The sequence below is a fragment of the Rhineura floridana genome, chromosome 18, assembly GCF_030035675.1.
Source record: "Rhineura floridana isolate rRhiFlo1 chromosome 18, rRhiFlo1.hap2, whole genome shotgun sequence".
Lineage (NCBI taxonomy): Eukaryota > Metazoa > Chordata > Lepidosauria > Squamata > Rhineuridae > Rhineura > Rhineura floridana.
The window spans coordinates 30,056,860-30,069,370 of record NC_084497.1 but is presented as its reverse complement, the minus strand read 5'-3'; the positions used below and the strand labels follow the sequence as shown (position 1 = coordinate 30,069,370).

The window sequence follows — 12,511 nt, the reverse complement described above, 5'->3', positions numbered from 1 at the left end:
CTCTGCATACAGAAGGCCCAGGTTCAGTCCCCAGCAGCATCTCCAGGCAGGCCTGGGAGAGAAACCCTAGAGAGGCACTGCCAGTCAGTGTCGACAATAGTGAGCTGGAAGCACCAAGGTCTGACTTGTTATAAGTCCACTAAAGGTCACAAGAACATCAGAAGAGCCCTCCAGCGGCTGGATCAGGCCAAAGGGAGCCCATCTAGTTACAGAGGCCAACCAGATGCCCCAGCAGGAAGCCCACAAGCAGGACCTGAGCGCAACTCTCCTCTCCTGCAGTTCCCAGCAACGGCATTCAGAACATCCTGCCTCCAACAGTGGAGGCAGAGCACGGCTACAAGGACTCGTAGCCACCAATTGCCTCCTCCTCCTCTGTGAATTTGTCTAATCCTCTTTTAAAGCCATGCAAGCTGCTAGCCCTTACTGCCTCCTGTGGGAGGAAGCTCCACTCAGAACCTAAGAAGAGCCCTATAGCTGGGTCAGGCTCTCTTGTGCAGCCTTCTGTTCTCACTATGGCCAGCCAGATGCCCCGGCGAAGCTTTTTGCGTTCTGGCGATTCCAGTGGGGTTTAAGAAGGGCAGCGATGGAGCACAGGGTTTTTTTTAAAAAATCAGCAGGCAATTTAGGTTGAAATGTGGACTCCATTAGAGAATTAGAAATATGCTCAGGGGGACCTGCAAGAGCTGACAGTGACCATCGGGGACGTGGTGGGGTGTTGGGGCTCCAGAAGGAGAGACGGCAGTGCACAGAAAAGGAGGGATATAGGTGCGTGAGATGAGCCCGGCTGCAGCTGGATCAGGCCAAAGGGGGCCCATGTAGGCCACCATCCTGTCCTCGTAATGGCCAGCCAGATGCCCCAACAGGAAGCACCGACGTGCCAGCTTTTCCCTTGTTTCAACACCAACACTCAGATGCTTCAGATGAAAGCAGGACGTTCTGGAAGCACCAGGAGGGGATCAGAGCCCCAGGCGCTTCTACATTCCCCTTGCAAGCCAAGAACAACATTCCCAAGCAAGAAGAGCCCAGAAAGGGGGTGGAGAGTAACCAACCCACCTTTTGAAAAGAGACAGACAACAGACTTGGCACTGAATGTCAGGCCCTCAGGCCCAGGGGCAAGCACCTCAGAGGCAGGAAGCAGGTTGCGTTGGTGGCAGAAATTGGGGGGGCAGCCAGATGGCCCCCTCTGTGGTGCAAAGCCCCTCTTCCCATCAGTCCACACCACTCTCCCTTCTGCATGGCCCAGCTTCCCTGGAGGGCGCTCTTGAGCAAGGGGGAGGGGCCCCACAAGAGACCCTCTGCAGTTCTCTCCCTAACCTGGGTCTCATGGAGCCCAGCTTTCCATCACCAATGCCAGCAAGGAGAAACACATCCCTTCCTTCTGGAAAGAGAGAAAAGGGAACCCTGGAGGTGCAGGGGGGGACTTCCCCACCTCACTCACCCTCAGTCCTCCCAGCCTTGCTCACCGTTTGAAAGGGAAAGTCCCCCCCTTTCAGTCTCTCTCTCTCTCCCTCTTTAAAAAGAAGCTGCAAACAGTTATTCCCAAACACTATAACAAGACTGCATCTGTTCTAGGTCAGGGAGAGATGGATCATCAAGCACCAAATCACTGTCTTAACGCAAAGGAGCGGGTGAGAGCGGGCTACCTCAAGGCAGGCCCCAATGCAGATCTCTGGAGCTTGCCTGCCATGGCTGTGTTGCTCAGTGGCCAGCAGGCAGATCATTCACCCTACTAGTTTTGTGGCAAGTGCCCCCCCAAACACACACACACACACACACACAATTATCTCACGCTGCCTCTTTGCACACCCTGCTCTACATCCTTCCCACGATAAACATGCAACCCAGGAGATGTGACGATGACTTTCTGTGATCTTGCTTTGAATTAAAATTTGCCTCTGGAAGACCAGGTAGCGCCACAAGGAAGAATGCAGAGCTTAATGCTACAAACGATGAGGCAAAGGTGTTGCTGGACTCATCTCCCAGCTGCCAGCATGGCCAGTGGTGAAGGATGATCGGAGCATGTGAATTTGACAATAATAAAAAAAACGGAAGCCACCACAGTCGCATTAGGCAAGAACCCACAGTGTGGCTGCAACCCCTTGCCCCTCTTCTCAGGCCCCATCTTGCAAGGAGACCTTTGCTCAGTCCCATCTCTAAGAGCAAAGGTGCACGAGCACCCAGGGGAGCCTCCAGTAGGGGCAAAGGGGTGACTTCTAAGGAAGAGCCTCTCCTTGCTCATAACAGCCAGAGGGAGCAAACATACTCGAGGTTGCTTGAAGTAAGACCAGTCCCAACAGGGGACCCCCACCTGCTGCCCCACAGGGAAGAGGGGCACCCCCTTCTGAGCTCCACAGAAGGGCAGGGGAGGGGATCCTGCCCACTCTCCTCCCCCTTTTCAGGGCCAACCCTGCTCATTACAGAACACCAGGCCATCTGTCTGGTGCAAAACTCTTGCCCAAGACAGGCATCTAATGGGTGAAGCCAGGAAATTGCCAAGGGGTCTTCAGCTCCCCTCCCGGTCCAGATACACCTTGCCACCCCCCTCAACCCCCCCCCCAGCTCTTACCTGGATCCCATTGGGGTAGACTTCTCCCTCCATGGAGTCTACCAGGTCCTCCTCTTCCAGGGTGGCCCTCTTGTAGGTCGACATCTGAAAGGCCAAATGCAGAACAGATTCCCTGAGTGCTTCCATGCCACATGCCTCCTAGAGCTTGCCACTCCCCATGGGGCCACAAAGTGGTCAGCTCAGCCTCGAGGGGGCTAGGGCTCCGCTCTGTACAGCCCTGCGGTCATGCTGACAATAACTACGCTGGCCGTCCAAGCGCTACCAGATGAGCCTGCAGAGTCGGGACACCAGGGCTACCACCGCCAGGACCACTCCTCCCACTCAGGTCCCCACAGCCTCCTCCTCTTCCTCTGTGGAAGCCAGAGGGAGGGCATAAAGGGAGCAGATATCAGCCCCCCTGCCGTGGAGGGCACTTGTTCCACCAGGTTGCAAGTTCTCCCACGCCAGCAGAGTCCTAGTAGCTCCGTGATCTAAAGTTACTAAGCAATCATACACAAAGAACCGCCAAAGCCAGCCAAGCCAAGCCAACCGCCCACCCACCCCTCCTGCCCCAATGGAGCGAGTGCTGGGGGGGGGGAGAGGAAAGCTTATGCAACCGCTCCCTAGCCTGAAGCAAACTTTCCTTTTCAAACCACTGAAGATTCCCCCCTCCTTTTTTAATCCCCAGGGTACCAATGATTTTTCCTCCACCAGTACCACTGCAAACGTGAAGGCGACATTCACATTTCCAAACAGAAGGGACTGGCACGGCAGACGGAAAACAGGAAGCATGATAAGGACACCCGCCCAGGGTTTGCAAGGCCACATTCCTTGGCAGGACTGTCCCTCAGAAGGCCCGTCTCATCTTATCGCTTCTGGCTGTACTCTGCTCCACCCCAGACCCAGCCATCACCTGCCCACTCCCCTCCCTCTGCAAGCCTCTCTTTGCCAAAGTGAAAGGAATTTGCCAGCCAAGAGAATGCTTCTTCCAGAGACTGACGAATCGCCTGGCCTGTACAGAGCTACGTGGACGGCAAAGGCTTTCGTGGGAGCATAAGAAGCCTGCCTTACCCTGAAAGATGGGCCCACCGGTCCATGTAGCTGAGTATTGCCTACACTGACCAGCAGCAGCTGAGGCTGGTGACTACGGAGCCTACTGCTCTCCAAAATGGGCACTGAGATGAGGTCCCTGGGCACCTCATTTATGCCAGTCTGGAGTGCTCAGCAACAGGGCAAATTCATCCCCTCCTGGCCGGCATGGGATCCCCAGGGGTCTCTCCCCAAGAGTGTCTGAAGCCAAAAGGCCTCCGTCATGCCAAGTGGGAGCCACCTGAGGCTGCTTCCACTTCACACAAGAGCCTCTCCTGCCCCAGAAGAGCCATGCGCCTGGATCAGGCCAAAGGGCCCCCAGCTACTCCAGCATCCTCTTCTCCAGTGGCCAACCAGGTGCCTCTGACGGGAAGCCCGTAAGCAGGGCCTGAGCACAGCAGCAGCAGCAGCAACTCTCTCCACTTGCAATACCCAGCAGCTGGCATACAGAGGTTGTATGCAACTAAATGCTGCTCCTGAAATTAATGGACCTAAGTTAGTTATGTTCATTAACTTCAGTGGACCTGCTCTGATTAGGACTGGCATTGGCTACAACCCTGAAATCCTCCACTGCTCTCCTGTGGCGACAAATGTTGCTCAGCTCAGGTAGTCAGGGTGGCGGCGGCGGCGGCAGCAGCACAGGGAAACAGTGGCTGAACTGCATTTGCCCATAAAGGACGGCCACACCGCCATCTCTACTCCTTGGGCTCCAGGGAAAGCTCTATATAAACACAACAAGTGGGACTCTCCCGCCCCCCTTTCCAGGCGCGTCTTTCGGAGGCTGAGTCGCCGGCTCACATCCAAGGCGGCTTATCTGTCCCTTTCGGCTTCCTGCTCCGGGAATGGCATGAGCTGTGGGCTACTCGTCAGTCCTGCTCCCGAGATGCAAAGGAAACACACACACACACCCCTGGTTCCCACACATTTGCTTTTTCCTTCCAGCAACACAAATGCCAGAGAGCCAGTTGCAGAGACACAAACACCCTGCCACCATCTGGGACTGTGGCCAGAAGGGGCCAGGAACATGCACCAGGATTATCGGGAGGGTCATCGCCCAACTGCCCGTGCCAGAGGAGAAGGAGGACGGGCCCTCCCAACAGCTGAGATGGCTTTTAAAAAGGGGACAAGGCAGGTTCGGGGGAGGGGTGTAAAAGGTGCCTCCTGGTTCAGAGGTCAGCACACCTCTCAAAGCCAGCATTAGCAGGGGGGGGCACAAGAGAACCGAAGAGGAACACCAGGGAAGGTCCACTGCAGCATTCCCCGACCAGGCGCACCCCCCCCCCACCAATGATGCATGCTGGGCTACAACTCCCATCACCCCCTGGCCACTAGGAACACGAGGAAGCTGCCTTGTAGGAAAGACAAGCCAGCTCGATATACTGCCTGCTCTGGCAAGCGGCGGCAAGCAGCGGCTGGGCAGGGTCATTCCCAGCCCTACCTGAAAATGCCGTTGGAGAGTGAGCCTGGGACCTTCTGCATGCAGGGCATACGCCCCGACATTGAGCAATGGTCTTCCCCTTAGCAATAAAGTGAGAGCCTAGTCCTCGTGGCTCTGAAGAAAGGGCTGGTTTAAAAAGAAACACCGGAAGCCGCCTTAGACAGAGTCAAAACTTTGGCCCATTTAATGAAGGGTTGGTGACTCTACACCGACTGGCAGCAGCTCTCCAGGCAGGGCCTTCCCAGACCTACCTGGAGATGCCATGTGCTTATCCACTCATTTATCCATACTGCCTTTTTAACCACAGCACTGAAGGCTGTTCACTCTTTTAGAATAACGGCGCTCAGGACGGTCTTCCATGCAAAGCGTCAGCTCTGCCGCCGAGAGTCAGAGTCTGTCGCCTTCCTGCCTTGCTTGCACGCCCGCTCTGAGGCACCTGAAAAGGTGTTGGACTAGATCCCCCGCAGGGCCCTCCTGGTTAGTTCTCCCCTCCAAACCACAGAAGTGCAACCGCAAACCCAAGAGCAAGGCCTAAAGGGAACCAGGGCAGCCAAGCTGAGCCTGTTGGGAAGAGCCGCAGCTGAGGGGCAGAGCAGCTGCCTTGCATGCAGAAGGCCCCAGGCGCAGTCCCCAGCAGCAGCACCTCCAGGGAGGGCTGGGAAGATCCCCTGCCTGAAGCCCTGGAGAGCTGCCGGTCAGTGTAGCCAATGCCAAGGGTCTCATTCAGTGAGAAACAGCTCCTTATCTTCCTATGTCTCCCACCCCAAGTCCCCAAAATGGGAAGGGGCTACCGGCCAAAGCCAAGCAGCAGCAGCAGCTAGCTCCTGCAGAGGCAGCACCACACCAGGCACCCAGAGACACGCAAGACGCACCCACGCACACTCCCCCGTGCATCGCTGCCCTTCCTCTCCCGCTTGCCTCTTCCAGGCTCCACCCACTTGGCAGCATTATTTCTGGCAGCTCCCCTTACGGACTCTGCTGGGTTTCAAAACAAAGCCGCTTTCGAACTGGGAGGCCTGGATCCCTGCCGGCTGCTGACTCAGGGTGCAGCCGCAGCGCCAGCTGGCTGGCACAAGGAGGTTACCTGCTAAAGGCTCTCCCGGGGTGGTTGAGCGCAGGGTCAGTCGCCACAGATGGCGCTGGGCCTTGGGCACACGGCAGCCTTGCCCAGCCTGGGGCACTCCAGGTGTTGCCAAGACTCTAACTCCCATCAGCCCCAGCACGGCCAAGTGTCAAGGATGGCGAGGGGGGGGCACATCCCTGACCTGCAGGTCGCATCCTGAGGCTCAGGCACTGTCTCTGCGGAGGAAGAAGGCAGCCCAACAGCCGGATCATTTGGAAGCTGAGGGCACAGTCCAGCCTTGGGACTCTCCAGGTAGATCTGAAGCAGCCAGAGAGGAGAAGAGAGAGAAACTCGGCAAGACGTTGTTCGGGGACATTTAAAGCATTCTTATACCACTTTAAACAGTCCTGGATTCCCCAAAAGAATCCTGGGAACTGTATCTTGTTAAGGGTGCTGGGCACTATAGTTCTAACACTCTCAGCCCCCTTAATAAACTACAGTTCCCAGGATTCTTGGGGTGGGGGGAAGCCTACGACTGTTAAAGTGGTAGAAGAAGGTACCAGGTTGGCAAAAGTTGTCTTTATACCCTTTGCCAAAAAAAAAAATGGCCTGCCTTCAAGTCAATTCCAATGTATGGTGACTCCATGAATAGGGTTTTCATGGCAAGCAGTATTCAGAGGGGAGTCACCATTGCCTCCCTCTGAGGCTGAGAGGCAGTGACTGGCCCAAGGTCACCCAGGGAGCTTTGTGGCTGTGTGGGGATTCAAACCCTGGCCTCCCAGGTCGTACTCCGACACTCTAACCACTAGGCCACACTGGCTCTCTACCCTTTGCCAACATCACAAATATTGTTCCCTCTGTCTAACAGTCTCTCCCAGCCCTACCTGGAGATGCTGCCATTGGGGACCCAATCTAGGACCTTCTGCATGCAAAGCGGGTGCTCCGCCACAGAGCTATGGCCCTTCCCCAGGATACCTTTAGGGGTTTTTCCCCTTTGCCTGCCGATAAGGCCAAAGCAACATGCAGGTCACCCCGTCGCCAAGGAGCACTGCCACCATGTCTGCCCAGAGAACACCGGCTTCCACGCCAGCCTTGCAGAGCAGGACCCACAGCTGTGCTTGTTCTGGGCAACATCAAGCACCAGATGCCCCCAATGCTGATCAAAATGTGGATGCAGAACAGAACCGCCCAGAGCCTCCTCCTGGCACGAGAACTGATGGAATGCCACTCTCCCCCCCCCGACCCAGGACTCTCACCTGCATGGCAACATGCATTCAAGTCTCACATGGAGACACAGAGCAGCACCTGCCCGTCCTTCGCAACACGCTTCAGGCCTTCTGCAAAGGGAGCGCGGAGGAAGAGGGGAAGGTGCCGTCCCTTGTTGTACCTCAGCCAAAAGACATCAGAGAGAACGTAACAGTAGGACAGTAGCTTCACGATGATTATTTCCTTGCATCAATTAATAAGGAATAAAAAACCCTTTCCTGTTTTTGTTCCAGTTCTGCTGCATGCAGCGTGCACACGTGTGGAGGCACTGACCCACACAGCTTGGCTTCCTAAGCAAGAGGTGCCGAGGTTCACACTGGATTCAAAGCCACACTACCTAACCTGGAAGCCTCCGGTCCCAAATGTTTGGATTACTTGGGGACATTCTGCACCTCCACAGAGGTACTCTTGTCCTTGCTATTACTTCTGGCATCCCAGAGCTGAATTTCGGAATCCAAGGCATAATTTAGTACTGGGTCACAGTAAGCCCTGAGAGCCATGCCGGGTCCCTTTTGATAGCTGACACGTCCCAGACCCTCCACCCATCCTCAGAAACACTTCCCAAAGTGGGCTGATAAAGAGACGCTCCCCCCAACCCTATTTGGCTTCAATGACTCTTGAATGTTCTCCTCCTTGCTCCAACGAAACCTGCAAACCCTCTTCCTTTTTGCAAACCCTGTTTCTGAGCTTGAATAGGGGAGAACATTGCCCCCCCCAATTCCTGATCAGGTAGCAAGTCCTTCACAGTGCAAACAGCAACCAGGCATACAGCTTTGAAACAAATGCTACAAGCTTCTCCACGGGCCTAGAGGCTTCTCCAAGCTGTCTGATAGAGACTCCTGTCCCACCAACCCCTGCTCTGTTTAATCCTTCCTGCAGATGAAAGGTTTTGCTCCAGATTGTTGCACTGCTAGTAAGTACAAATATTTAATTTTTTTTTTAAAAAAAGGAAAACACCAACCACAGCCATTCCCAGCCTCAGTTAATTCTCTTTTCTACGCCTCTGCCAAATTCAAAGCCATCAAAACATCTCCAGGTACATAAAGCCTGAAAGCACAACGAATGCATTTCAGATATTGGATCTGAAAACACAAATTACAACTGGAATGAACACAGCCTGCCACCCAAAGCTCAGCAGGCAAGGAAGCTGAAGGCATCAGGCGAGGGAACAGGCACATGTGGAAACAAATGTCAACATCCAAAGGCTGAGAGCTGCACGCTGGAGCAAGCCACACGCTTTCCCAATCCTCTTGAGCTGAAAATAGACATTTTAAAAAGAATTCAGCACGGGTGCCAGCAGCAATGTCCTGAGATTCTCTTCCACTTAATCTTCATCATCAGGAAGAGTAACCACAGCTTTGCTTCTGGGCCTAAAAGTTGCTGCGCCATTTCAAATGCTGCTGGACTCCAATTCCCACCAGCTCCAGTGAGCATGGCCAGCAGTCAGGATGATGGGAGCTGTAGTCCACGAACATTTGCAGCTACCATCACCATGTTCCAGCACACTCTTCCCCAACCTGGTGGTCCCCAGAAGTTGTTGGACAAAGAGCCAGGGTGGTGTAGTGGTTAAAGTGTCAAGCTGGAACCTGGGAGAGACGACAGGTCAAATCCCCGCTCAGCCATGGAGCTCACTGGGTGCCCCTGGGCTGTCTCTCAGCCTAACCTATCTCACAGGGTTGTTGTCAGAATAAAATTGGGGGGGGAGAGAACCATGTTTGGATGCCACCTTGACCTCGTTGGAGGAACTGGTGCGATGTAAAAGCAATAATGACAATGAACAACAACTAAACTCCCATCAGCCCCCAGCCAGCATGGCCATATAATGCTGAGGGCTGATGGGAGTTGTAGTCCAAAAACATCTGCAGGACACTAGGTTGAAGAAGGCTGGCACAGAAGATCAACGCTTGATAAACCCAGTTTGGATTTTTGGATATCAACCTCAGAATGAAGAGGGGTAGCCCCCAAAAATGCCTGGCAATGGCACCCTTGGCCGGGGGTGGGGGCCTCTTATTGCTAATCCCAGATCTGTTCATCTGGTAGAAGAGTGGGGATGGGAAGCACTCTGCACATGCTTACAAAACACACACCATCCGCCATTGAGCCCTTCCTGGCATGCTGTTCTTACTACTTGAACCACTCTGAGCTCAACGTTGTTGGAAATGCAGGATACAAACAAATAAAAATAAAACCCCAAAGGAAAACCCGAAGACAAACCTAGAACTCCACCCCACTTCAGACCGTGCCACTCCTCTATTAATACCTCCTTAATCCAGGTGTCCGGATGTGCCATCCAGAACCCTTCAAACCATCAAACTCTGGGTGAGCGAGGCTGTGGTGGAAACATGCAGAGTTTTGCGCAGACACTCCTTGCACATGGAGAGGTGAACATTTCTTGCCTGGAAGATCCCTTGACATCTGGAGGAAGGGAGCAGATGGGGGTGTTGGGTTGCATGCTTAAAGCCAATCAGCACTACCGGCAGATCTTGTTACACGATAAACAAGCAAGGAATGTTGTCTGGGGGGAACCTTACAGGGAGAGAAACCAGCCACAAGAGGCAAATCTACCAAGGAGAGGCCTTCAGGGCACACCGCGACTGTTCTGGAGTCCAACAGCCCACATCAAACACACAAAAGGAAGTGAGCGGAACACGGTTGCACAGGGAAACGCCTAGTGCGCATCGAGCAGCAATGTGGGGGTGGGAAGTTTTTCCATCTCACAAAACACGTTAATCCATTCTTTTAAATTCTTTTTTTACAGTCAAATCTGTTAACTTAACAAACAGATAAAATCCTGGCCAGATTGTGCAGTCCCCTACTGTTGTAATTAACGTTGATTTCAAGTGACTACCTTAATAGCCATATCCACAAATACCATTTACTTACCTGCTCGTATTTATAAACCCGTCCCTCATCATCGTATTGCATATCTCATACATAAAGACACATACACCCTGAGTCAGGACCTTGGCCCATCTAGCTCAGTACTGTCTACACTGACCGGCAGTAGCTCTTCAGGGTTTCAGGCATTCCCTGTCCTGGAACTGTCTGAATGCAAAGCAGGTGCTCTGCCACTGAGCAACAGAACCACAGAATAGCAGAGGTCGAAGGGGCCTATAAGGCCATCAAGTCCAACCCCATGCTTAATACAAGAATCCAAATTAAAGCATACCCAACAGTTAGCTGTCCAGCTGCCTCTTGAATGCCTCCAGTGCTGGAGAGCCCATCACCTCCCTAGGTCATTGGTTCCACTGTTGTCCCACTCTAACAGTTAGGAAGTTTTTCCTGATCTTCAGCCGAAATCTGACTTCCTGTGAGCCCATTATTCTGTGTCCTGCACTCTGGGATGATCAAGAAGAGATCCCGGCCCTCCTCTGTGTGGCAACCTTTCAAGGACTTGAAGAGTGCTATCATATCTCTCCTCAGCCTTCTCTTCTCCAGGCTCAACATGCCCAGTTCTTTCAGTCTCTCCTCACAAGGCTTTGCTTCCAGTAGATCATCCTTGTTTGCCCTCCTCTGAACCCGTTCGTTTGTCTGCATCCTTCTTAAAGTGCAGTGTCCAGAACTGGACACAGTACTCAAGATGAGGCCTAACTAGTGCTGAATAGAGGGGAACTAACACTTCATGCGATTTGGAAACTATATTTCTGTTAATGCAGCCTAAAATAGCATTTGCCTTTTTTGCAGCCACATCACACTGTTGACTCATATTCAGCTTGTGATTAACAAGAGCTAAGGCTGGGGGAGAAATTCAATTCAGTTCACATTTAAAGGTGTCCTAATTCACATTTTCTGAAACAATACATCAACCAACACACAGCCCTTCTTTGGAATTTGCACTTCTCTGAATTTTGCAATGCAGTTCTTTACCCAAGGTCACCCAGTGAGCTTCAATGTGAGTTTCCCAGTGAGTGGGGATTTGTACCCTGGTCTCCCGGCTTATAGTCCAACACTGCAACTACTTCACCATATTAGTGAAAATGACACACAAAAATAAATTGTATTAGGGGAAATTGTTTTGAACATGTGTTTATTAAGTAAAATTGTATACAAAAATGTGTGTTAGAATTAGAAGAAATGCACTGATAATTTTTTATGAGGACTTTAAATTGCAAACTGAAGTGGAAATGTGGAACTTAAGATTGGAAACATGAGCAAGGGAGAGAGACAAATTGTCAGATTAGCCCAACCACACCTGCAGCCCTTCCTCCTTTCCAGGGAAGCTTCACAAATGCAGCCCTACTGCCACATTGCACCCCTGCTGTGGTGTACAAAAGCCAAGGAGAGACTCCTTCCTAGCACCAAGCAAGCAATACCAGAGCAGAGCTTGGAAAAGTTACTTTTTTAAACTACAACTTCTATCAGCCCAATCCAGTGGCCATGCAGGCTGGGGCTGATGGGAGCTGTAGTTCAAAAAAGTAACTTTTCCAAGCTCTGTACCGGAGCTCAGAAGAGGTGAGTCTTCCCCTTAGAAGACAGGCAACAAGCTGGGTGCGCCCAGGGATTCAAGACCAAGGCTCCAAAGTCATCCCGGGTAAACAGAAACCTATAAATGTTATGCTTGCCTCTTGGCGTTCAAAGTGTTCCCGAGCTCGGCACACAGGCCGGAATCACAGACTAGTAGAGCTGGAAAGGGCCTGCAAGGCCATCAAGTCCAATGCAGGAATCCAGCTTAAAGCATCCCCGACAGGTGGCTCTCCAGCTGCCTCCAGCATGCCTCCAGCGTTGGAGAGCCTGCCACCTCCCTAGATCACTGGCTCCACCGTTATACCGCTCCAAGTTAGGAAGTTTTTCCTGATGTTCGGATCAAACAGCAGAAGGGAAGGCGCTTCCCCCACAGCCTCAGGTCAATCAATTGCAGGAGGCTGAAGCTGCAAGCCAGCGGAGCGTGTGTTGATATGGCCAAAGAGCAGAAAGGGGAATGTGTGGTCACGTGCTTGCAAGCAACAGCAATCACTGGAGGAAGAATGAAGCCGTCGCCACCCCCTCCAGCCACGGAGGAGCGAAACCAGCTTCCACCACCCCCAGCCCATCAGGCGCTTCAAGTGGAGTTTACACAGCTGAAGCTGCCCTTCGCCCACACTTTCCCAGAAACAGGAAGGCAGACCAAAGG

The 12,511-nt window shown here is 52.9% G+C and overlaps 1 protein-coding gene across 7 annotated transcripts in view; it reads right to left on the bottom strand.

Moving 5' to 3' along the window:
* The window catches only part of ECE1 (endothelin converting enzyme 1), a 43,037-nt gene that overhangs the window by 19,464 nt on the left and 11,062 nt on the right, over positions 1–12,511 (bottom strand). For 3 of the 7 annotated variants that reach the window (XM_061600804.1, XM_061600808.1, XM_061600805.1), the window contains exon 2: positions 2,567–2,650. The exons of 1 other annotated variant lie outside the window; for it this stretch is intronic. In XM_061600804.1, coding sequence (XP_061456788.1) covers positions 2,567–2,650 — 84 coding nt within the window. Of the gene's footprint in view, positions 1–2,566; positions 2,708–9,661; positions 9,724–11,963; positions 12,226–12,511 lie in introns of those variants that run through there. 3 more of the 7 variants (XM_061600807.1, XM_061600803.1, XM_061600802.1) reach the window with 3 other exon arrangements.